Consider the following 24,698-nt stretch of genomic DNA (forward strand, 5'->3'; position numbering starts at 1 on the left):
AAAAATATAATTATTCTTGTAAAGAATTACGTACTTGCTGCAAAGTATGATTCGTGACGTTTTCAGATACATCTGAATATTGATTTAATATGATACCCAAATTTTTGTAATTTCTAACTTGACAAATTGCTGGTACTATTTTCATTTCCATTCTATGCAAGAAATTAAAGGATGTTGCTTTCGTAACGTAATAATAGGAATTAATTTAATTTTACATACATATAAATGTGTGTTAACATCAGCCATATGCATGTATATGTAGAAAGGAAAGGAAATAGTAATAAGCTGTGATAATATGAATTGTATGATATCTAAGTAAATTGACTATTAAATAAAAAAAGTTCAGATAAATACTGTGTCAATGATTATTATTAATTTATTATTGTTTACAAAGACAATACTTAACAATATTACGTATACATATCAAATTAAAATACTGCTTAATAAAACATTGATAAATGATGAAAGAAAATTTTTTTTACCAGTATATGCGGAAGAGCAGATTATAATGAGGCGTCTGATTTTTTAGGAATGATTTCGAGGTATGTTATATTACTTTTTCGATAATTATTTAGGTAAGTGTAAGAAATACATTTTACCAATTAAATTGAATATTTAATAAGTAAGATAATAATAGATATACAGATATAACAGAACTTAAAATATCGCTTAATATGAACTACTAATTTGAAGTTTATATTTCTCGACATTAGATCTGCTCTGACTGTGCAATAATGTTACCTGTTGCCATGTGTAAGTGTAAATATTGCGGCAGGTTACTTCTTCAGGTCGAAGTTGGATACTGATGGATAAAATTTAAATGCAATTCTTTTCTTGCTCAACCTACGCTGAAACATAGTACGTATTGTATAACAATTGTTCAATATTTACCAATATTAAAATCGTAGTCTTCTGTTCCAAAATAGAATAAAAAGAAAAACGATAAATTGGATTAGACACATGTATTTGAGACAATATTATACGCTGTATTTTTTTTCATTTCTATATATTTGTAGTCTTACAGTTTACTTTTAGAATTAAATACTTCACCTGCGATGCCTGCAATTGCTTCTGAAGCGAAGAATTTCACATCGACGTCGCTATCGGTATTGAGCTTATCAAGTACAGGTTTTACTTGACCTTGCACTGCACAAGGTTCAAGGAAAGGTCCAATCTTTTGGAGAGTTTTAGCAACATTAAATCGTACATTGGCAACGTTGTCGGTGGCCATTGCTAACACAGTTGGAAGCATAACCTTTGTTGTAATTTCTGGACCACATACTTCAGCCAATACCTGCAATCAATTAAGTAAAAGATAAGAACAAAGGAAGACAAAAAGAGCTGATCGGATATCACGTTTTTCTATCGTTACTCACATTGATACAGAACAGACACGTCATTCTGTGAAGGTAATTTTGATCTCTCGACATTGCTAGAACTTTTGGTATTACAGTATTTTGTGCCCATTCCGGGCCGAATTTTTCTACCAACTTTTTCAAATTTAATGTAGCTGCTTCTCTTATCGCGTACACATGATCTACCAACCATGTCATGCATAAAGAATTTAATTTCTCGTCAAAGAATTCAACTCCAAGCTGTCCAGCTAATAATGGCATGTATCTAAATCATGTTTATATTTAATATTTTGTATAATTAGTCTAGAAAGAAACCATACTATGAGAAATACGTACTCTATAATGGCTAATCTTACTCGCCATTTTGAATCTTCAGCTAATTCCACAATAGCTGGTAAAAGCGACTGTGAAAGCTGTTGTATACCAATAACTTCATTAACGCATTCTAAATTACTGATAATGTTGAGTCGTACTTCTGAACATTCATCTCTAAGTTGTGACAAGAATAAAGGTAAAAGATGTTCAATTGTGCTGTAAATTAAAAAAATTTTAATATTATTATGTAATAAATTATATTATGCTTTCATGTTTACATAATGAATATCAACATACTTGTGTTTCCCAAGTATTGGACTGAGGCCCATTATAACACTTGCTAAAGCTGATTTCACATGCTGATTAGGATCTGACACGAGTTCCTTAACTATAGGTAATATATTTGTCATAATTATAGATTCTTGATTGAATTTGTCAAGATTTTGACAAAAATCACGAACTTTATCTGCTGCAGCAGCTCTTACTTCAGCTTCTATATCTTTTAACAGTACTTGAAACGCTGGTACAAGATCTACTTTTGTAATTTCTGGACCAACAGCTTTTTGCAGCTAAGATGTAATAAATGGAAATTAAGAAGTCAATTACTCGTAAAAAGAGTAATGTAAGCATAATGTGGATATGAGAAGAATACCTACGTCAGTAAATTTATCTGCAACCATATAGCGTACACGCCATGATTGATCACTTGTACATTGCCGAAGTGTGGTCATGATTAATTGTTCTACATCCTCTTGTGGTAACAAAGCTGCAATGTTGACACAAGCATCAACAGCTAAGAGGCGCACAGAGTCCTGTAAAATTAAAAATTTATATAAATCGTATAAGGTTGATTATAGTAGTGACAAAAATAGTATTTATATTGGCTTACTTGTTCATCTTGTGCTAGAATAACGAACATAGGAATTAAATCTGCTTTCACATATTCAATTTCCATAACCTTTGCAAATTCTCCTAAGTTTGAAGCAGCAGATCGACGTGCCATTGGTGTGTCATCTTGGCACAATTTACGAAAATGACTTCGTAAGCATGCTATACATGGATAAAAATACAAATGTATAAACTGATTTCACATATTTCTGTATTTTAAAAATCAAATTAGTTTTTTTACCTTTAACCGATGGACTAACACGTGGATAACACACACTGAATAGGCCACATGCTGAAGTTCTTGATGTAAACCAATCTCCTCCTGCTAACCGATCAATCAAAGGAACAAACTGGTCTTCCAAATCTTGTGGACTGTGTTGAGCAGCAATTGTTCTCAAAGATTCCACTGCTTTGTCTCGTACCACTGTTTCCTCAACTGTGGCCAAAGACTCTAATGGTTTCTAAATTAAATAATACCTACTTTTAGTATACAAATTTGAGTTCTAATGGTTTCTAAATTAAATAATACCTACTTTTAGTATACAAATTTGATCTCTACAGTAGAAATGTAAATATAGCTTACACTTTCTTAGCAAGTATATTTTTCATCGTTAATTTTTAAAGTTTCATTTATAAAAATATTATCTCAAATAAATAATGTAAAATGGGTAGAATACTTCATCTGTTGCTATAAAAAACAAACTTATTTTGTATGATCATTACCAATAAGCAGTGGACATATTCTGGACCTCCTACAAGAGGTGTGAACTGTCCAAGTTGTTCTGCCAGCGCAAGTAGAACTTCATCTTCATCATACATGGACTCCGTTAAAAACGGTATTAATTCACTACGTGTTCGTTCAACGCCTAAAGCAAGAGCAATTGTGGATAATTTTTTTATCGAGTTCAGCCGTAACTGTAACAAAAAAAGATTTTGTAAAAGTACTACTACGGAATTAATATATTTAGCATCATCAATGCTTTTTTCCTGTCTAGTAGTATAATGTATGTTCTTGCACCAGAACTTTTCATTGCTTCGAGGTTGCGACGAGATAATCGTTACACGACCAGTCGGATAAGCACGGTAAATGTTTGAATATGTGAAATAGAACATTTTTAGTAAACTGACAGGAGACTAAACGAATATTTTGTTTAATAGTACGCTACCGCTCCAGCCGCCTTGACACTGTACCTTTTCCAGTAGTTCTACGCGCTTCAGCAAGCCGATTATTTTGTAACCACGTAAAACCGAGAATTAGTACAATTCGAATTACCTGTACGTCTTCGTTTTTTAGTTCGTCAATCAAAACAGCAATCGGATAAAGGCTGTCGTCCGCGTGAGAGTCGCTCGCTGCCATTTTGCTGCCGATCACACCAGAGCTTGGAAACTCCTGTGCATCAAGTAATGTTCAAATTACTGCGCCATCTGATGGTTGTTACTTTTACAGTCAACTAGCGGTATAATGCAAAATTTACATATATACATGTATATATGCATGTATGTACGTATTTTCTTTTAATATCCTTACAATTTCCGAGGATGCCAAAATTTGTGCTATGTTTAAAAAATCGATACAATTTACATCATATTTTCAGGAATTTAACAATTAATTTAATTTTTATTCTTACATATGAACTAACGATGTGCAAACTTTATGATTGAACAATGTTGTTTCATTATTCATTTAAAGAAATTTACTTTGTATATGTTTATTCTTGTTAAATAGCTATAGTACATGGCTACAACTATTATATGTATAGGTAAGTACTGTCTGATTAAAAAGACAAGAAGTATGTTTTTAGCTTAATTCCGAACTATGAATTTTGTATCTATAGATATATCTACTACAGTCATACTGCTAAATATTGTTAATTCAGAAGTATGAATTTCATTACAGTTTCTCACTTGATTTACATTTCGGTTGTTCTTAATAGAGTTTTCGTTCTTTTGCAAATGAAATTACATATGCATGTAACATGGTTTGTACAATTAGGCAGACAGACCGGTGAGAAGTGTCTTTCAAATTGAATTTTATGTTTGTCGGTAACGTTGAACGCGACACTAAAGTTACACTTTGAGAATACAATTGGCAATTACTAAAAATTACGTTACATGTCCAGTCTATTCTATAAGTCATCTGTGATAATGTGTGATTCACAAGATATACGTCATGCTGGATAAAGAGTTTCTTTCAGTGATAACCTCGTTATCTTCTCATGTTTTTCGAAACAATTGTATTCGTTTATTCACCTATTCTCGTTTCAAATGTAAACGCAGTATCCACCCGACAAGCTTCTGATACGCTTTAGACGTTAGTACATCCTTGGTATTTCTCCTGTTTTTTGTCTTTTTAGACTCGCCAAAGGGGAGAGAAAAATAGATCCCAGTTACACGATATAAACTACGGACTCACACGAACTTGTCCATGGCACATACAGTCGTCTCTGAATTCAAGAGTTTTTTCTTCTTCCATTTCGAGAACCTTTTTATCCCTACCATTCTACCGCGCATCCATCCTTGCGCAGTCACTTTAGAAGAAGAACAGGCGATGATCGAAGAGAAACAGAACAAACCAGTGGGCTCCCGCGTATGAGTGCTACACGGACGAGAAATCTAGGCAACTCTCTTTAACGTGATCACGGTCTCACTCTTTTCGCGCATCCGCACACCTGGCGCTCCATCTGTAACACTCTGTGCGATATTTGATTTGTACTTTTCGCGACGTAGAATATACATGTTTGTGTTTGTAGGCAATATTTTAACAAGTTGAGCAGGATAAAGCTCAGTTAATTATTTGCTCGAAATACAATCTATTTTAATGTATAAATGCAATCGGATCAATCAATCATCCTCAGTTCAGAAACTATTACGAACTATAATGTATTTTGAGTCGAAAATCATAATTATAAAAATTACAAATCGAATATCGCGCCGCGAGTTTCAGATGTAACGCCAAGCGTACGGATGCGCGAAAAGAATGAGACCGCAAACACGGTAAAGCGAGAGAAGATACATTGGTTGCTGATACAATTCGTGTTCCACATGTTGTGTCGATGTTGCTGTCTTGCACGCTTGCTATTTCCTTTCTTTGTCATTTACTACGAGGGCAGCACTATTCAGCTGTGATTGTCATCCAATCAGAACGTAGCAATTTTCTGCATTCTCTCGTTTCAAGAGCCTCGTTGTCCCCGGGTATGGTTCTTGAACTGAGAGATGACTACTGTGCATATAATGAGCACACTGAAGTTGAAGTTGAAGCAGTTCATTCGGGCACGAACTTAGGGAAGTATGTGTGTATGTACCGTGTATGTACTTCCTAAGTCCGAGGGTTCAGGTTGATTAGGCGCCATGTTACTATGCGCGGGCTAGCGGTGAACTACAATGAATTTCAAATTTTCGGTGGGTTAAGAAGAATTTGATGTTAATGATAAAACCAGATCCGTGATATAAAACACATTGCGTCAATTTATAATATAAACTTGAACAGAAAGAAAATGGAATGGAAATAATTACATTTAAAATTGAATCGTCATTAAATCAAAGAAGTAGCGGAAAAAATTATGCATCCCATTAGCACAGTCCAGTAAATTAGAAATTGTACTTTTAGGCTATAGACTAGACTGCAAACTATAAATTAATTTAATTTTTCTTTCGTTGAGATAGCGATGAAAATTTATATAAGTTCAGGTATAATTTACTCTTAGCTTTTAGATATTTTCAAAAATTTCTCACAGATGCCCCTGAATGATAGCAACCACATCTCAGCATCGTCAAGCAGATAGCATATAATTTATGATAAAAAACTAGCGACTACAAAATTTTAACTCTTTTTCTGTTTATTACATAGTATACGCGTTTATTAGTCATATCGCATATGATAGTTATGCATGACGGAGCCGAAGTTGAATAGACTGAAGATACTAAATACGATATCGGTCAAGGTAATTGCGCGCATTAAAAGTTTTACAAGTTTTTCCTTTTATTTCCATGTTTTGAAAATGGAAAATAAAAGTTGCATTAACGCATGGACATGAAAAACTGGGTGTTTAGTGAGTCATTACTATACTTTACTGTCTGCTCTATCAGTTGATAAAGCTGCAACAAAGTGTATATAACATCGATTTCACCGCCACTATATTACACCGCGTGACGATTCTATTTGTATATTACGTGCAGTGTATACAATGTACTATTGGAAATAATATCTGACTCTGTTAAAATTCATTGATCTCTATTTTTTTTTAGTAAAAGTCTGTTATCGTAAAACAAATTCACAAACTCCGATTGTACGTATAATACGATGATCTTATCGTAGACATTTCTGATAAACCCAAGAGTATTTGTTATTTTCAGCATCACACAGTTTCTGAGGACCGCGATTGTGTCCAGTTTAAATCTTCCGATATGTCTCGTTTGAGTATAAATGACGTGAAATTAATTCAAGACACGCAGGACGACACCGACATTATAAGATGCGTAATCGAAACGGCGAGCGAAGATGAACCTTTTTATATCCTGGATATTGCTGATGTGGTGCAAAAATATAAAGAGTGGACCGAGAAAATACCACGAGTCACTCCATATTACGGTACATACGTACTTTGCAATCATAGTTGTTCATGTTTTTCATATATTTATATGTATATATTCTTATTATATTTAATGCGTTTGATCAATGCGCGTAAGTGTAATGCATTTTAGCGTACGTCTTATTGTTAGATATCGTCATTATTTGCACATGTATCAAAATTGTTAAGAGCAAAAATAAATTTCCGCAACTCATACTTTTTATAATTTTCGTAACAATTATTGAAGTGTAAAAAGTGTGGCTGAAAAGTGCCGAGAACCTGTGAATTCTAGAATCTAGAATCTAAATACCTAGCTAGATATTTATGCCTAACATTTCGAGTACGTGAACCATCTATAAATTTTTTCTGCAAAGAAAATTTCATCTGTTCGTCAAATTTGTAGAAACTTTAGACTTCTGATTCGATTGCAGCCATTAAATGCAACCCGGATCCGACAGTGATTAAGACTCTCGCCAGCCTGAACGCCGGCTTCGATTGCGCTTCCGAGGTACAAAAGAGTACTTTATTATTTCAATCTAGTATTGTGAACGATCAAAATCTGCAAATTATTCGAAACAGCAAGAGATAAAGGATGTGATGGCGCAAGGGATACCGGCGAGTCGGATCATCTTTGCGAATCCAATGAAACTACCCTCTCACATAAGGTTCTCGAAGGAAGTGAACGTCGATAGACTGACCATCGACAGCGAGGAGGAGCTTTTAAAGATGAAAAAAATATTCCCGGAAGCAAGGTCAGTTATGTATGTACTGTGCGATCGATATTTCTGTACATCCTACTCGTTTCTGTTCCCAGGATAGTGATTCGAATCCGAAGCGATGCCAAATACACGGAGGTGTGCTTAGGAACGAAATTTGGGTGTAATCCGGATGAAGAGGCCGTACGTTTGATCGAGTTGACCAAGAATCTCGGCATGACTTTGCACGGGCTCAGTTTTCATGTAGGAAGTCCCTGTGGAGAAGCTGATGCTTACGGGAGGGGCATCGCGACCTGCAAACGGCTGATCTCTGTTGCAAAATCGATCGGGGTTCATATCAAGATGATCGATATTGGGGGAGGATTTCCTGGTGAATCTGGATGTCGACTCGACATTGTGAGATTGTTTATTCTTTATCGAATTAGACTATTTCTGGTCTGACACTAATTAATAAATAAAATACATCGTACTTAGTTTGCCAGAGTGATCAACGAAGCTATTAAGGACTTGGACCCTAGCATTCAAATTATCAGCGAACCAGGGAGATTTTTTGTAACATCAGCTTTTACCATAGCATCGTACTTGCATTCAAAAAGGCTTATCCACTGGAAAGGGAAAGAGTTGAGAGCGTACTACGTGAATTGTGGTGTTTACACTTCTTTTATAGAAGAGCTCTTGGAATTGAAGGCGAGAATACCGTTTCCTTTGGATAAGGTACTGGCATTATATAAATTATTCGATATTTCGAACAGTTCAAGTGCTGTAGCTACTTCCCCTTGTCTATTCATTAAGAAATTATTAAGCTTTCTTCAAGCACAGCACAGTAATTATTTAGTGTGCTACTAGGCTAATATTCGAACAAAAGATATTTCCAATATAATGAAATCCATCATTATTTCAGCCAGCAAGTGACAAAACATATTCCTCATCTTTGTGGGGACCGACATGCGATTCGTTGGACTGTATATTAAAGCAAGTGATGCTACCAGAACTGGAAATCGGCAACTGGTTGATCTGGAGAGACATGGGAGCATACAGTGTCGCAGTTTGTTCTTCCTTCAATGGCTTCAAATCGCCCAGAATATACCCATTCGTAAGGGAAACTCAATGGTTGGTAGTAAACAGAATCTTGTAATTATTATGTATTATAAAATCAGAAAATTTCGTAATTATTAATCGAATTCCAGGAAAACTATCGACGCATACATAAACTCAATACAGAATTCCGAACAAACTGATCGATTATGAATGTTATCACAAGTGTGTACTCGTTTGTAATAATATAAATTACGCTTTACGGTCTTATAACGAATTAGTATATTAAATCATCTCGACCTATCTGCATCGAATGAAATTAATAAATTGTTTTTTTTGTTTCATGCATTTTTTTTTGTTTCATTCATTAGAATGATTAATCGATCGATTATCACGATTAAATATTGTGCGAGCAAATATTTGGTTGCAGCATGTTTTTCGTGCAAAGAATGTCGAGGCTTACAACAATCACTTTAAATTGATTAATCTCACAACATGTAAAGTGTTCTGACTTTTTTTTATTAACAACGCTCGGATCCCGCTTGAATGTAACAGCTAGAATAATAAACGCTTGGTTAGCAAAATCTTGCACGATGTTATATTGTTTATTTTGTTAATTATTTTGAGGTATCACTCGAGGAAACATTAAGTCCATTCCATCTATATAAAAAAAAATGTGAATTAATAAATCAAAATGAACGCATCACAAAATTCTTAATTCATCGATTGAGAAAGTACTTACTCAATTGCGGTGTTACATAAGCCTGGCTTCAAATGCGATTTCGCTTGAGCCCTGTACAAATCCAATCCATCTATGATATCGTCTCTAGCCGTTATCGTGTTTAACGAATTTTTCACCTGTAATAAGTAATACACGTTATAAAATATTTTCACGATTTTCTAAAGCTGTTAAAGAGCCGGCGCTTATTCTAATGCATGATAGTTGTAAAAATTTCGTTCCGTGCTCGAGCTTTATATTAAATTTATTTAGTATTTCAACTGCATTTAGTCATTGTGATAGTAGCTAAAAGTTTCTCTATTTACCGCTTCAACGGCTTTGAATACGCGAATCAAGTTCTTTCCAGCGAGTTTTTCGAGATCCGCCTTGGTCCATCGAGGATTCACGTCACTTTCATAGAGGAGATCGAATAAATCTGTGTATTTGGAAACGTCCTCCAAGCCTTCAGGCATCCTGAAATATTTTCATTAATTTCAGTCTCTCCTCGTGCGAATATTTCACGCGTTTCGATACTCGAAACTCACGAAACTTCGATACTCACGAACTTACGCCATCATAATCGGCGCCAAGGCCGACGTGATCCGGTCCGATAAAGTTACGGATATAGTTAATATGGTCTGAAAAGTTAAGTCCAGGCTTTTATCTCTAAAATTACTAACTATCAACTCTAAAGATTTTAATCGGGACAAAGAATAAATATTTCGACTGTTCGTACCGATAACATCTTGTATCGTTGCCTTTCGCGACGAGTTGCAATTCACGAAACCCGAGTAAAAGTTCACCATTACGATGCCGTTGTTTTCTTTCTAGAAAAAATATGTCAAAGAGTATTAGTTTCGTACAATTGGGACAAGTCATTTGCGATTATTAGTAACACGTAATTAAGGAGTTCGCAGTTAACAAATAATTAGCAGTTAAGGTAAAAACTTACGACAGTTCGCAGCACGTCGTCAGGGACATTGCGATAATGATTGCAAACGCTGAAGGCTGATGAATGAGAGAACATTATGGGAGCTTTTGTAACTTTGAGTACTTTTCTCATAACGTTGTGGGATACGTGCGACAAATCGACTAGCATTCCGAGGCGGTTCATTTCGAGGATAACTTCCTACATCAAATTATAAAACATATCAATACATTTGTTATACAGAAACTGGATCCAAATGGACTCAAATCCCGAGTGTTAAAGTACAAAGGTTTCCAACTCACTTCTCCAAATTTTGTTAGATTGTTGACAGAACCATTTTCCACCGGCGATGCGTCGGCCCTGATAAAATATAATAAAATCGTAACTTAAAATTGTATGCAACAATTTAACGATCGTTTGACTTACCATGGCGTGTTGCATGTATGCGTCAACGTGAGATAACGAACGCCGAGCTCGTAATAAAGTCTAAGTACCGCCAAACTGGAGTCGATGGAGTGACCACCCTCGACGCCGATCATTGACGCAATTTTTCCATTCGCCCATGATTCCTCGATGTTTTTCGCCTCGGTCACGAATTGCAAGTCGTTCGGGTATTTCTCGACGAGCCTCTTGATGACATCGATTTGCCGCAGTGTCAATTGCACCGCATCCTTGTAGTGCGAGTCGCACGAAACGTACGCAGCCCAGAACTATAATTAACGCACGTCACAATCATCGCGCCATCGATACAACATATTCGAAGTAGGTCGTACAAGCATCGAATTATTTATTGCAAAACAATGGTGCTAGACGGCTTTTTAAAATTTATGAATTTTTAAATCGTTCATTTTCGTCGTTTTCAATGCCTTCAGGTGTTGGTCGAACAATATTCAAAGCGAACCAGCTACCTTCGATGCGCATTTATTCAAAACTGTTTGGTTGTTAAACGAATCGTGTCATTATGTCATAAAAAACTTAGCCAAACAATTGTGCCCGCAAACACGCGTTTACCGTTAAGCTTATCACATTCCCAGCCTTATGTTATTACTCACTTGTCCGCCCACTTTTCCCGCTCTCAACCGCGGAAGATCCGTATAACACGAACTACAAACGTGACCGCCCCATTTACTATCGTTAGTAAGATCATACTCGAACTCGAAGTCCGCCAATCTATTGTTCAGTTTCTCGTACAAATTGTAGGGCAAGTCGTTGTGTCTGCAACAGAGCGGCGAAAAGAATTTCTTTATCGTAGGAATGTAATTAACGTGTGAAGTGCCAGCTGATTTGTTATTTGTATCAAGTGTTTTAATCATCCGTACAATTCTTTAGATACGATGAAAATCTGATAATTTTGACATTATCCGCAATTACCAACACAACGATCAAAAACTGTCGCATTCTGTCGGGTTTAATATTTGAGTTTATCATCGAGAAAGTAATTAATTTCTATTGTGATAGAATCGCTCGATTCATTCGTTCGATACTATCGTTTATTGTAGAAAAAAAGTAGCCAATTAATTTGTCAAACGATAGCAGTAACCGATACACTATGATAAGAATACAAATGACACGAAACAGAGTCGAGATAACGTCGGGACTGCTAACTGAAGTTATAAATCATAAAAAGCTACGGTACTTATGTATGTTATCGATAAATTCTATTATGTTGCGTCTTATTAGTATAATCAACAATGGGCAATAATTTACTGTATACCATATTTTAGCAAAACATATGACAGTGTATTTAAAATTTAACAGCCTTCAGTTGCTTGCTATCGACTGTATAAGCAGTGTAAAATTGTACATGGCTGGAATTCAGCTAGAAACATTAATCAATACGCGATTGTAGACATGTATAAAGATCAACATACATCTTCATCCACCTGTCATCCACTTCAATCGATTTTTATATGCTATTCACTTTTATCGTCAAAGCATTTACTTGTACAATGTATTTATGCGTCGGTCAATTATTAATCCTTTAAGTGTTTAATGCATACGTCGTACAGGCTATAACCGCATTGTTTAAATTATTGTATTTACGGTAAATTCTATCTAACCTGACATATAATTTATAAACAGTGTAATTTCTAACATGAAACCACAGAAACAAGTAGATATTAGTAGATACGGTAGAAAGTGCGTGATCTAAATCACGGTAATAAACAGGTCAGTAAAATCTTGCGGTGTCGTTAACCTGTTCTCGAACGCGATTTAACTGTTATCAGCGCGTATTTCGAATTTTTATCAATCTGACGTAATGTACAGGACGAACTTACCCGTCGATAATTGGTACCGTGTCAAGGACATCGCTTCCTTTGAAGATTGTAGCGCTAACCGTAAGCCCGACCGACAGGCCCATCACGAAAATCAACAGCAGGACTACCGCGGCATTCACGTGCGCCATTCTTATAGCGCAAAGATTAGTTACGAACCCTGGAAAAGATTCTGTGACAATTGTGTCACAACAACTGGCAAGGATGATCGCCGGGTAGTGGTTTTATACTTATACGATAGCCAGGCAGTGACCAGTACAAATCGATTTCTTATCAATCATCATCCTATAACCATCAAGAAATCGCAGGAGAGTTGGTTTTCTGCTCGTTAAGTCGATAACAATTTGTTCGTACAGCGTATGTGTGAACGCCAAATCAAGTATAATTATTTCACGATATATTTCATTAAATGTCAAGGAAGTATATTGTGTTTCATAATATTTATATTTCAATTGTTTATAGATTGCGTTTTACAGTGAAGAAATAAAAGGTGAACGTGATACTCCAAACACTGGACATAATTAAAAGTCGTTGAGAAAACGAATTTGTTTCATAAGGGAAATTTAACGACTAAAAAATATACCGAGTATATTTCTATTATTGGAAAATACAGAATCGATCTCTAGCATTGTAATGTTTAGTTGTAAAGAATTTCCCTTTTATAATTCAATATTGAATATTGGAATAAATGATTTGTGCTGATTCTCCCATAAGGAGCAATATAAATTTTGGTACGAATTTTCTGCTGCCTTCAAACCGCTCAAACAGCGCCAAACCGTGCAGTGACGAAACGCGAAAACTGTTCGCCGAAATTATCTATGAATGATAATTCTGATGTGGAAAGAAGTAAGAATAATTTGTTACATTTATTTTCAACTGTAGATAAACTTTCTCTGCATAACATATGTGGGTGAGTTTCCTAAATATTGGTATATCCAAAGAATATTTTTTATTCGCTAACTTATATTCTTTAATCATCTGTATGTAACAAATATATAATTTTTTTCTTTGTTCGTGTACATTTCTCAAATATCAGTTCATAATATTGAAACTATAATACTCGACACCCCCTCTTTAAAAAAATCCCTCAGAATTTTATGATCAATACAACGAACTTGTGTCTTATGATCAAGACAACAAACTAAGGATATTCTTAAATGAACAATTAGAATTTTTCCTTTTTTTGCGATATGACATCGCGCTTATCTGATAGAATTCATTCGGTCCATAATAAGGCGTATCTTCGAACGGATCACGGAGATCACAAGGTACATCCAATGCACAACAGCAAGATGACAGCGAAATTAGTGCTTACGATAATTATGATAGTTAATATTAAGTGAGATAATACAATAATAGACCTCGAACCTTTATACTTGGGCTGTGCAGAAAATGATGTATCCGTGTCCATCGCTGTAGCAAGATCTCCTTTCGTTGACACCTTTCACGTTCGTTCTCGAAAGTTAACTCACTTAGTAATGTCTTTTAACGCATATCTCCTATACACGTTTTATATGTTCACTGTGCACGACAACATATAGATATGCACAAAAGATTGCTTCAGTGTTTGCACGTCGCTCTCTGAATAACCTGGGCTGATTTTCCCAGTCGCCTCTGATCTCTGTGATGGTATAAGGATTGGATAACGTGTAGATCATTTCGCATGTTTGTTTTATTTATTAGTTTCACGATAGTCACGTAAGAAAACGAGTCTGTTTTGGAAGCAGATACAGACATCGAAAGTTGCAGCTGCCAGCTGCGAAAGTTTCTCTCTATCCCGGATTTTGTTACTTATTCTTAAGATTAAAACAAACGTGAGGTAAACCATTCATCGATACATTTATCCTTTAACAGAAAAACTCGGTATTTCAAATTCTATTAATTGCTCTCGTTAACCAATTAAATGGTTAAATAGCCGAGAGAGTGCTTAACAATACCGTTAACAAAAGAAATTTTTATAATTTTGCTGACTTTCCGCAGGTTCGCAAAAATTACTCGCCATGTACAGCATGTGTATTAATTAATTAAATAAATTACCGTTATAGGAGAGGACCTCATTCTAACTACCTTTTGGGACTCTAGAACAGCAACCTTCTCTCATGACCTGGACAATCGGTATCACCCTTTGTTCAGAACAGTTTTCTTACTTTTTTTTAATCGTAAAATGTATTATTATTCTTAGCTCATTGAATCTAACTCCTCTGTAGATATCTCTAGAAGGTGTAAGCAAATGGTACTAGAAAATTGTTTAAATGCGAGTAAGGTCGTAAAAATTGGTATTTATAAGATACTATTTGGTTACAGGTAATTATAGATATGATATCTGTCCTGTTACCTCATCTGTGTGTTTAGATGCAAACTTTGCCGCAATGATTCGACTAGCTGAAAAAACTCGAACTCACGCGGTAAATTCATCCCATAAGGGGATGAGACTATGGCCATAAAGTATTTACAGCTCCATTACAGAAGTTAAACGGTTCTTGGGTTCAGTGTTATCAGAGGGTTGAAGGCGCTTGGGCCTCCTCGATCGTCACATCTCTCTCAATCGTCCACAAGCAGAGAAACGAAGTTTCGAATTGGGCATTGAAATGGTCAGAATGCTTAATGATCAAAGAACTAATCTGCATATCGTCACGTGACGATCTAAAGTGATGCCTCAACATATCGAATCATTTCTACCTCGTAATATTGCGCCTTTTTAACCCCCACCATTTTAATGCGCATCCAGTTTCGCGCAGTTGGTTTAGAAAGAGAACGTTTTGCTTGTGGTTGCGCTGCTATCGTGCTCTCTTGCTCACTCATTACTTCCTCTCTTTGTCTAAAACTGTGAAGGCGGCGTTGCTTACCTGTGGAGTGTCAACCAATCAAAGAAATGCAGTTTCTATACCGCACCTCAAATTTTTGAGCCCTTTGCCTCTGGCATGAGGCAATAGAATACAATTTAATAGAGTACAATTTTCACCCGGTAGACGCACGATGTCGCTGTGCGGGTTTCCTTGCGCTTTCGACTTTCGTATCTGATCAAGTAATGTGAAATCTTGTTTCAAGACATAAACAGAGAACTGTCAAATTATTTTAATAGTTAAAATTATGAGATTTATTGTTATAAGAAAAACATAAATTGAATTATATTCTTTTCAATTGTATACAATTTAATTATGAGGAATTGTGAGCGTAATAAATTGTAAGGTGTATGTTTCTCTCTATGACAGTTAGTGGTTATCTTAAACACAACGTCGAGGTTAATGGGAGGGAGGAATAATTTTTACCCATCAATGTTTTGAAATCGTAGATAGATATATGTATATAATAATAAATTGAGTAAGTGTACACGATTTGTATTTTCATTTTTCGATGTTTAACGTAACCTAGCACGATTTCTTTGTATTGAAATCTTTGAAAGCTTTATGTTTTATAGAAAATATATTTCTTTTTCAAATCTATCAAGTTAACAAATCATTGTTTTGTTCGTATTGTTTTTTTAATATTAATGTTTACTTTTAAATTAGAAATGTGTCCAGCACTGCTAGAAAATGAGGAACGATGTTTTGGTGGAATGACATTTTTCGCGCAGAGCCATCCAATTGAAGTATGTGGTAGTAATGGTTTACCTCTTACACCAAATTCGATAACCATATATGGAAAATCTCAGTTTTTGAAAACTATTCATCATCCACATTTATCAACTTATCTTGATATAATAAGGAGTAAACATGGTAATTACATTTATGAATTGTACACTAGAATCAAACTTTGTAAAATTGATATGATATAATTTAATTTATTTTATAGAAAGAATAGTTGTAGTGACAGAATACAATGGTGATCCATTAAGCTATAAGGAAAATTTGAATACCGACGATATTATGGAAATAGCATTCCAATGCTTATTGGGTTTACAGTACATGAATACATTAGGTTTAGTACATAGACATTTAAGTCCTGAAAACATACTTATCAATAAAAGCGGACATGTACAGTTGTATAATTATGGTTTATATTATATGACAGACTGTGGAAAACATGTTTCTTTTCCTATAGGGTATATATCAGTAAAAAAATATGTTTTACTACTTTAAATATAATTTATATTTAAATAATGCACATAAATATAATTTCTTATGTTTCTTTATAGGCATCCAAAGTATACTGCACCTGAAGTCTTTTTGAGTTCAGGCATTAGTAGCTTGAAAGTGGACTCCTGGTCTTTGGGTATGATTATTGCAGAATTATTATTAAAGGGACCAATATGGCCAGGTGTGAAATTATCTCAATGTTTGAGAAAAGTTCTTAGTTTAATACACTGCGAAACTTCTGTATTTGAACGTCTGGCAAGAGAAAATAATTGCCACAACAATTATATGGTTGTCATTTTTGTTAGTATTTTATTACAATTTTTTATTAACTTATAACATATTGCCAACTCATCACTGCAGGAATTACCTGACAAAGTGAAGGAATTTATAGATTCCTGCCTCCAAATTCATCCCTCGAAACGTAAAATACCTGAGGAATTGTTAAAACTGCCAATATTTGAAAAATTTTTAATAAAGGATGAAAAGGAGAAGCAAGAAAATCTTTACAAGAACGTTATTGTTCGAAAAATGGATGAATTGTATTATTTATGGCAACTAGCAGGAGGTGACATTACATTGGAACTGAAAAAGCAAGGACTTATTAGATCAAGACCACCTATCTTATCTATTCCAAAGTACTTACAATATTTTGTATGTATATTCCAAAGAACATGTATGATGCGATAAATGATTAATTAACTGTTGTTTTTAGTCTAGTTATACTTTTGGGTCAAATGTTTGGACACAGAGACACTGCTAGCTTACTTGATTTACGTGTGATCAAAGTTCCTCTTGATACACTTAGGCAACGATTAGCTCATATTCCATACATAGCAAATTATCCATGGCTAACAAATGAGTAAGTACAGCAAAAACAACCATTTTCATTCGTTCTTAAATTGATAATTTCTTTAAATTTTCATTGTAGAATGCGTGTTCAGTCTCACGAAGATTTAACAGATGCTACCTCCCAATTGCCTCTGATTATCAGAGAGAGAGATACTGAATATCAATTCTATAGAATTATATTGTATAACAGATTGCTTCAGGTATTTATATCATTTGAACATGTTTTACTTTATTTTCTACAAGTACAATAAATGTTGTGAATGTAGAATTTTTTTTAATGTAAAGAACAAGTGTTTACGGTTTTTGTAACTATTCATAAAAAATTTTATGAATCATTGTAATTTAGGTATATCCAATTACTAGAGAGGCAATTATAGAAGAAGCACATAAAGACATACCACCACCTGTTCGGGGGGCTGTTTGGGCTGCATTACTCGGAATTACTGGTGATATTCAAAGGCGTTACGATATGATTGATAAAGAAACGCCCACTCATACAGATCGACAGGTAACTTGAACGAATATTATGTTATATTATTCATTACAGTAGTAAAGGACATTAATAATTTTTTTAGATAGAAGTGGATATACCAAGATGTCATCAATACAGTGAATTATTATCATCTGGTGCTGGTCATGAGAGATTGCAAAGATTATTAAAAGCATGGGTACGGAACAATCCTCATTATGTTTATTGGCAAGGATTAGATTCTTTAACAGCTCCATTTCTTTACCTCAACTTTAATAACGAAGGTAAAACATTGAATATATATTATATTTAATATTTTTCTTCTATATGTTTAATGCATATTATTTTTTTTGTAGCTAGAGCATTCGAATGTTTGTCTGCATTCATACCAAAATATCTTCATAAGTTCTTTTTAAAAGATAATTCTGCTATCATACAAGAATATTTAGGAAAATTTTCGCAAATCATAGCTTTCCATGACCCTCAATTGGCTAATCATCTCAGATCAATTAACTTTGTACCAGAATTATTTGCCATACCATGGTTTTTAACAATGTTTTCACGTAAGTTATATATTATAACTACTATGGAAATAATTTTCTATCAACGTATTCATTTAAATATTTTTCTTGTAGATGTATTTCCGCTTCACAAAATACTACATTTATGGGATAAACTTTTACTAGGGGATTCTTCATTCCCACTTCTAGTCGGTCTGGCAATATTGAAACAATTACGTGACTCCCTTTTAACATCGGGTTTTAACGAATGCATTCTTTTATTTTCTGATCTTCCTGAAATAGATATAGAATTATGTGTTAAAGATTCTATGACAATGTATCAAAACACGCCCGCCAGCATTACTTACAGAAAACATCAGTTTAATCAACCAAAGGTATAAAAATTTACCTATCCGTATGATAAAATGTGTATTATATTATATATTATTCAAAGCTTAAAATCATTGTACTATTTCTTCATAGGATGTGAATTGGTCAGAACTCGAACCAGGCACTGAAAGGATGCCAAGGATTTGTGTTGATGACTTCTTAAATTTGTTAGACAATAATCCTGAGAAATTAATAATCGTTGATATACGAAACAATATACAGTAGGTATTATATTTGTGTAAGAGAAGAGAACTCGGTTGGTAAACGCTTTTGCACATACTCACTGATCTATTTTCATAGATTTGAACGAGGTGCAGTAGCAGGAAGTATTAACATTCCATTTACAAGTGTACAACTGTCTCAAACTCAAATTGAGACTTTAGGACCACAGGCTAAACCAATTGCAGAAAATAAAAACAGTATTGTTGTAATTATTGGGCCTCATGATCAAAATAATGCTTTGGTACATACTCGATAACGATATTATATATTAAATAATTTTTACACTATTCTAATTAACAAATTCTTTGTAGTTCGCAGATTTTCTCGTAAAGTGTGGAGTTATGGGAGTATGTTCCTTGCAAGGAGGAATTTGTGCTTTGCGATCAAAATCTCCGAACATTATAGTAGGTGCACGTTAAAAAATATATTATGGACAAATTTACAAATTTTGCATGACACAAAATTTATTGTGATTGTATGAAGCATATAAGATGACTACAATTTTGTACATAAGCAAAACATTAATATCATTTTGAAAGAATTATCTTTTTTCATTTATTGTAAATAGATATTGTAAGTATGAAACGTACTTTATGACCATAAAGAAATTGGAACATTGTTATACCATATCAACTATACTTTGTAGTACCTGTATCCATTCCAACTGGTAGCCATAGAAACTAGATCAAAACATAAGAATTCATTACACAAATACTCATAGCTACTATTGTTACATACTACTGCCCTCGTCATTACGGTTTTGTAAATATATCTTAATCATTTTTTTAAGTATGGAACGTAATATTTCTCCAAATATGCAAAAATGGATGAAAAAGTGTCTAAAAAAAGAGTTTGAAACAACGATACAGAACGGATTAGAAGAAAAAAGGGAATATACTGATATTATTCAAGAGATCATACACTCTAAAGAAATGTCTGCTCTAATAAGTTCAATGAAAACTACACTTGTTGAACAATCTGCTTCAAGATCATCGTCAACATTATTTTCTGAATCTCGGCCACAGTCATCTCTTTCTTGCCTCAGTGATCAAACAAGCGAAGACTGGAATTCTCCATTGAATAATGATGAATACTATAATATTATTGTTGATAAGATCAGCAATGATAAACCTACACATGTTAGATTAGCTGCCTACGAAGTTTTATTGAAACATGACCTGTCAAATGTAAATAACAATGCAGTGTGGAATTCACTTAAGAAGGCTCTGTTAGATAGTCTCACTGATGAAAATAGACCAATTTTCGAAGCCAGTTTACAAGTTCATGCAAAGTTGCTGACTTGTTTGCAGTCACATGATGTGTACATAAATTTACTAGATGCATTCACTGCTCAATATCATTCTCAAAAAACATTTGAAATACTACCTACTCTGATTACGGGAATTAATTTTAAATTTTTCCTGCACGAAAAAGTGTTTCGAATTATACACTTGATACTTCAATATCACGAAGAAAGATTAAAATGTGTAAGAAACCCTGATAAATCTACAGAAGAATTAATAGAACAGTTTATGACATTTTTTAGCACGCATGAATTTGGTAATGCAGCGCAATCTAAATCATTAAATATATTGAATATTATTTCTATATTGGACCCATGTGCTAACTGGAGCAAAAAATGGATTGTTAATCTTGCTACTAGAAGACTCTTTTTAATTGCATTAGGCAAATCACCCAGTATCTTACAAAATATAATGAAACATATGAGAAAAGGATTAGAAGATCCCCCTCATTTTGTATCAATTTCGATTTGTGATGAACCAATGGAAGTAATTATTAATGGAAATACAATAGAAACAGTAACTTATCTTCATTGCTTATGCTTTGTATCACAGCTTTGTGCATATGAGGCAAGCAGAAAACTATTAGAGGAAAGTATTTTTGATAAGCCATTCGGAATTTCCGACTTTCTAACTGCTTCCCTAAAAGCTTTAAATAAATTGTCTACAGATACATTACATGGCGTGTATGATACCTCTTGTTATGCTTTACAATTTATTTTAGACAAGCCAACAATTTTATGTAATCCTGAATTTTATCATATCGCGTTGTGCCACTTACCGTCTTTATCTGAAAATAATATAAAAATATGGCCGCATACATTAAATATCGTCTTACATATGTTGGATACATCAGATGGTACATCGTTTCTTATCTCTGAATGCAAGGAGCACACAGTGAATTTTGAGAATAATGTTTCAAAGTGTCCTGCTATGTACATTACAGTAATAGCATCCAATATGTTGAAACAACCGTTCTCTATAATGAATACTGAATATCTCCTAAAATTATTTAAAGTACTAGAAAAGTTATTTGATATATTTGATACATATGAAATTGTACAATATAAAGTAGAAAAGAATTTTTATCCTGCTGTATCACATTTTTACAGTAAGCTTGATAAATCCTATTTTGAAAATGAAAATAAAGTTCAACAGATAAATAGGTAATTCCTATTTCTTTTCAACTTTTCTTATTAAGGAAATACAATTGTATATAAAGGATTTCATTTTTAGCGCTGTTATATCATTATTACTTAAAATGGTATCTGTACCATTTGGTTTGAAAGCACTTGTTCAAGAACCATCAGTGTTCCATGAACTAATTGCAGGATGTATTGCACCATTGAGAATGTCATGGACATCAATGGAAGTGGTTAATTTTGTGTCCCTTGCTGCATTTTTTCATTTGGGATATAATACACTTACAAATCTTGCACCCCATAGTTTATCAACTTTACTTTCAGAAACATGTAAAATATCAGAAGACATCCATTATTTTTCTGATCCATGGGATCATGAAAGCATCCGTAACTTTTTACATGTACTAGCATTCTTTTCACTTAATTATAAATGTAAGAATAATGATAGAATAATGATAAGTATCCATTAAATAATTGTTGAAGCATTATAGAATATGAATACATAGGTTTCTCAGCCCTTATGACCAATGTAAAGGACACATGCAACAGTGAAGAACAGAATTATCCGCTTAACTTATTTGAACTCTTTCAAAATGCAATAAATCCGGATTCTAATTACCATTATTTAGGACTTTTGTCACTGATGACTGTAATTTGGAATTTAAATATTCGTGTATACTTAATAGAGTTACTAAACTTCCAGGTAAATCAAAATTATATTTAAAAAAAAAGATTTTACTTTCTTTGCTCACCTTTGATAGCATGAATGATTTTAGAACATTTTATTACAATTTCAAAATTCCAATTTACAAAAACGTGATAATGAGGATGCAAAAGAAGAAGTTATTGATGAATATACTTTAATACGGCATAAAATAATATCTAAAACAGATTTTATTGAACTTGAGGATGAGGAAGAACAAAGTAAATTGGAGGATTATGATGTCTCAATATTGCCAACTCCGAAGTTGAACATACGAATGCATTCCTTAGAATATGATGATAGTACAGAATTAGATGATTTTCTTAAAGAAAATAAACATGGATTGTTAGACAGTGACTGGATTGGAGGAGTTAGAGCAGCCTATACGCAATCATCAGATTCAATAAAGGTGAAGATTTAATTCAAAATTGATATTCATAACTTCTCCAAGTAAATTAGAACTAAATATATTCCACTCTCTTATAGAATACTACATTAATACAATTATTAGATCAGATGCAAAAAGCAATTCCTACTGCAGAATGGGTTGAAAATTTTCAATGGCAAGGGAGTACTTCAGTAAATACCGATTTTTGGTTTGCAGAAGAGATACATGGAATTAACTTAGCTCTACATTATGCTGAACAAAACCATATTTTAAAAGATACTGTTGAAATGAAAAAGAAATTGCAAGAATTTATTAACGAGTGTTACGCATTTATACACTATCAGAGACCAAAAAAATTTGATGGATTTGATTGGTTTTTAGCAACAGTGTTTATTATTTGTGAAGGTGACATAGAAAGGTGTGTATCAATAATTTTATATATCTGAATATTTGAATTCAATTTTCTTATATAATCTTATGAATGATTCAGCTGATATTGTAATGTAAAATCATTCATATTCATGAAAGTTATTTTCTGCACACAAAATAATTAGTAGAAGAAGTAATATGTTTTAAATGAATGCCTCAGCTGACCGCGAATATACCCCTCATTAGCAAAATTCAATAGCTCATTCAAAATATATTTGTGAGCAGTCACAAATATATCTCAAAGGAGAGATTTTCAAATTACTAATGTCATTTAAAAAGTGGGGAAACTCTAGCTAGTCATATGTCATCATTGGCAAGGTCTCAGATTGAAAACTTAGTCACCACTATAATGACATTGCGCGTAAGAATAGTATAAATCATCATCGACCTTCTAAGCTGTCTAAGATAATATAATTATATATTATAACTGATTGCAGATGTAAAATATTTATACAACATTTACTGAAATTCCCAGTAATTATTTTTTTGTGGCCAAATTTAGGAAAAATTATAGATAAAAACATTCAGGAAGAATGTACCATTCAATTTATGTTTATGCAACTTTTAGAATCTATCATTAGTAATGAATTACCACATATTCAGTTTGTACTCAAGGTAATATTACACAGAATTACAGAATTTTAGTAATTTTATTAACTAATTTATTTTCTAATGTAGAATACTTCTGGAATAAGTTGGTCTTTGATGTGCAACTTAATGATATCACAATGTTTTTGGGGTATACTGCCTTGGTCTCAAATTTTGCATTTTTTTGCTATTTGTATGCTACATTCGCCTGATTATATAATATATTATTGTGTATCACTCCTACACTGTTGTCAGAAAACAATAATGGAACATATGACAAGTGGAAAAATGTGGCCTGAATATATGGTATGTGTATACTTATATAATTATAAACATTTAAATACGTATAAATAAATATTTTTTTGTACATAGATGTTAAGTGATTACCAATCTCATAAATACATCAGATTTATGGATACGTTAGATAAAAGATATGGAAACAAAATTTTACCGAAACTGTCAGCAATAAATTTTGATTCTTTAGGTCAAATATGAATATGTAGATAGTTCATAGAAGGAAATCACATCACATTAAACGTTTTTAAAAATCTATTGTTACACATCATTCATGTTACATATACTTTTATGACATCATTTCACAAAATATTCTATTAAATGCTCTGTATACATTATGTTATATGTACAATAACAGTTGGAATTAAATTGTGATGCAATAATTAGTAAAACAGATTTTATTTACTTTTCAACAAAATGCAATGTCGCAATAAAGATATCTGAATGAATATAAAAGTGCATTTTTCTATGATTTTCTGTTGGAAATAGTTTGTACGTAATATGTGCAATATTTATTCAGGCCGTACCTTCTAAATTCAGGAATAACA

General features: G+C 33.5%; 5 protein-coding genes and 1 long non-coding RNA gene across 11 annotated transcripts; 3 read left to right on the top strand and 3 right to left on the bottom strand.

Annotated features, from left to right (window-relative positions):
- Positions 1 to 351: 351 nt before the first annotated feature.
- Pp2a-29b (Protein phosphatase PP2A regulatory subunit A) lies at positions 352 to 5,103 on the bottom strand. Of its 4 annotated transcripts, none has more exons than XM_078188297.1 (10): positions 3,832 to 3,948; positions 3,282 to 3,473; positions 2,800 to 3,019; positions 2,560 to 2,720; positions 2,327 to 2,482; positions 1,968 to 2,239; positions 1,692 to 1,886; positions 1,377 to 1,620; positions 1,051 to 1,294; positions 352 to 843 (listed from the first exon to the last, which is right to left on the bottom strand). In XM_078188297.1, the coding sequence occupies exons 1-10, from the start codon at positions 3,913 to 3,915 to the stop codon at positions 839 to 841; spliced, it is 1,773 nt and encodes a 590-aa protein (XP_078044423.1). In that variant the 5' UTR covers positions 3,916 to 3,948; the 3' UTR covers positions 352 to 838. The 4 variants fall into 4 exon arrangements, with proteins under 4 accessions (XP_078044423.1, XP_078044414.1, XP_078044433.1 ...); XM_078188288.1 differs by having other exon boundaries at positions 352 to 912; XM_078188307.1 differs by lacking the exon at positions 352 to 843 and adding an exon at positions 4,972 to 5,103 and having other exon boundaries at positions 926 to 1,294.
- A 1,584-nt stretch (positions 5,104 to 6,687) lies between these two features.
- LOC144477156 (ornithine decarboxylase-like) lies at positions 6,688 to 9,225 on the top strand. The gene is made up of 8 exons (XM_078194648.1): positions 6,688 to 6,844; positions 6,912 to 7,146; positions 7,558 to 7,634; positions 7,706 to 7,878; positions 7,941 to 8,238; positions 8,317 to 8,556; positions 8,744 to 8,952; positions 9,030 to 9,225. The coding sequence occupies exons 2-8, from the start codon at positions 6,963 to 6,965 to the stop codon at positions 9,088 to 9,090; spliced, it is 1,242 nt and encodes a 413-aa protein (XP_078050774.1). The 5' UTR covers positions 6,688 to 6,844; positions 6,912 to 6,962; the 3' UTR covers positions 9,091 to 9,225.
- Positions 8,970 to 13,012, bottom strand: LOC144477147 (dipeptidase 1). The gene is made up of 10 exons (XM_078194638.1): positions 12,803 to 13,012; positions 11,576 to 11,738; positions 10,950 to 11,233; positions 10,826 to 10,883; positions 10,548 to 10,724; positions 10,332 to 10,422; positions 10,158 to 10,233; positions 9,922 to 10,069; positions 9,620 to 9,735; positions 8,970 to 9,537 (listed from the first exon to the last, which is right to left on the bottom strand). Exons 1-10 carry the CDS (start codon positions 12,928 to 12,930, stop codon positions 9,495 to 9,497), a joined length of 1,284 nt encoding a protein of 427 aa, XP_078050764.1. The 5' UTR covers positions 12,931 to 13,012; the 3' UTR covers positions 8,970 to 9,494.
- A 2,822-nt stretch (positions 13,013 to 15,834) lies between these two features.
- Positions 15,835 to 19,932, top strand: LOC144474216 (TBC domain-containing protein kinase-like protein). 2 transcript variants are annotated; one of them, XM_078188896.1, is made up of 14 exons: positions 15,835 to 16,120; positions 16,309 to 16,515; positions 16,592 to 16,841; positions 16,935 to 17,163; positions 17,236 to 17,510; positions 17,588 to 17,734; positions 17,804 to 17,924; positions 18,071 to 18,232; positions 18,300 to 18,477; positions 18,550 to 18,756; positions 18,829 to 19,088; positions 19,177 to 19,304; positions 19,384 to 19,546; positions 19,617 to 19,932. In XM_078188896.1, exons 2-14 carry the CDS (start codon positions 16,311 to 16,313, stop codon positions 19,722 to 19,724), a joined length of 2,433 nt encoding a protein of 810 aa, XP_078045022.1. In that variant the 5' UTR covers positions 15,835 to 16,120; positions 16,309 to 16,310; the 3' UTR covers positions 19,725 to 19,932. The 2 variants fall into 2 exon arrangements, with proteins under 2 accessions (XP_078045022.1, XP_078045014.1); XM_078188888.1 differs by having other exon boundaries at positions 18,550 to 19,088.
- LOC144474243 (uncharacterized) lies at positions 18,855 to 19,536 on the bottom strand. Its single transcript, XR_013494712.1, has 3 exons — positions 19,368 to 19,536; positions 19,062 to 19,264; positions 18,855 to 18,987 (listed from the first exon to the last, which is right to left on the bottom strand). It is a non-coding gene; the product is annotated as an uncharacterized LOC144474243 (long non-coding RNA).
- Positions 19,933 to 20,043: 111 nt separating the features above from the next.
- Positions 20,044 to 24,698, top strand: LOC144474206 (protein broad-minded). 2 transcript variants are annotated; one of them, XM_078188865.1, is made up of 8 exons: positions 20,044 to 21,772; positions 21,843 to 22,180; positions 22,255 to 22,451; positions 22,525 to 22,860; positions 22,938 to 23,257; positions 23,706 to 23,883; positions 23,947 to 24,162; positions 24,229 to 24,698. In XM_078188865.1, exons 1-8 carry the CDS (start codon positions 20,097 to 20,099, stop codon positions 24,349 to 24,351), a joined length of 3,384 nt encoding a protein of 1,127 aa, XP_078044991.1. In that variant the 5' UTR covers positions 20,044 to 20,096; the 3' UTR covers positions 24,352 to 24,698. The 2 variants fall into 2 exon arrangements, with proteins under 2 accessions (XP_078044991.1, XP_078045000.1); XM_078188874.1 differs by having other exon boundaries at positions 22,968 to 23,257.

Source organism: Augochlora pura, chromosome 2 (genome assembly GCF_028453695.1).
Source record: "Augochlora pura isolate Apur16 chromosome 2, APUR_v2.2.1, whole genome shotgun sequence".
Lineage (NCBI taxonomy): Eukaryota > Metazoa > Arthropoda > Insecta > Hymenoptera > Halictidae > Augochlora > Augochlora pura.

Excerpts from the sequence above, each read along its gene's own strand:
- LOC144474206 (XM_078188865.1), top strand. The coding sequence starts at position 20,097 with ATGGAACGTAATATTTCTCCAAATATGCAAAAATGGATGAAAAAGTGT. Across the intron at positions 21,773-21,842 it reads AAAGTTCAACAGATAAATAG|CGCTGTTATATCATTATTAC; the intron begins GTAATTCCTATT and ends TTTCATTTTTAG. Across the intron at positions 23,884-23,946 it reads ATATTCAGTTTGTACTCAAG|AATACTTCTGGAATAAGTTG; the intron begins GTAATATTACAC and ends TTTCTAATGTAG.
- Pp2a-29b (XM_078188307.1), bottom strand. The coding sequence starts at position 5,031 with ATGGAAGAAGAAAAAACTCTTGAATTCAGAGACGACTGTATGTGCCAT. Across the intron at positions 1,621-1,691 it reads GTAAGATTAGCCATTATAGA|ATACATGCCATTATTAGCTG; the intron begins GTACGTATTTCT and ends AACATGATTTAG. Across the intron at positions 1,295-1,376 it reads CGTGTCTGTTCTGTATCAAT|GTATTGGCTGAAGTATGTGG; the intron begins GTGAGTAACGAT and ends AATTGATTGCAG.
- LOC144477156 (XM_078194648.1), top strand. The coding sequence starts at position 6,963 with ATGTCTCGTTTGAGTATAAATGACGTGAAATTAATTCAAGACACGCAG. Across the intron at positions 8,557-8,743 it reads TACCGTTTCCTTTGGATAAG|CCAGCAAGTGACAAAACATA; the intron begins GTACTGGCATTA and ends TCATTATTTCAG. Across the intron at positions 8,953-9,029 it reads TTCGTAAGGGAAACTCAATG|GAAAACTATCGACGCATACA; the intron begins GTTGGTAGTAAA and ends ATCGAATTCCAG.
- LOC144474216 (XM_078188888.1), top strand. The coding sequence starts at position 16,311 with ATGTGTCCAGCACTGCTAGAAAATGAGGAACGATGTTTTGGTGGAATG. Across the intron at positions 18,478-18,549 it reads CCTCAACTTTAATAACGAAG|CTAGAGCATTCGAATGTTTG; the intron begins GTAAAACATTGA and ends TTTTTTTTGTAG. Across the intron at positions 19,089-19,176 it reads ATCAGTTTAATCAACCAAAG|GATGTGAATTGGTCAGAACT; the intron begins GTATAAAAATTT and ends ATTTCTTCATAG.
- LOC144477147 (XM_078194638.1), bottom strand. The coding sequence starts at position 12,930 with ATGGCGCACGTGAATGCCGCGGTAGTCCTGCTGTTGATTTTCGTGATG. Across the intron at positions 10,070-10,157 it reads GATTATGATGGCGTAAGTTC|GATGCCTGAAGGCTTGGAGG; the intron begins GTGAGTATCGAA and ends AAAATATTTCAG. Across the intron at positions 9,538-9,619 it reads TTATGTAACACCGCAATTGA|ATGGAATGGACTTAATGTTT; the intron begins GTAAGTACTTTC and ends TTTTTTATATAG.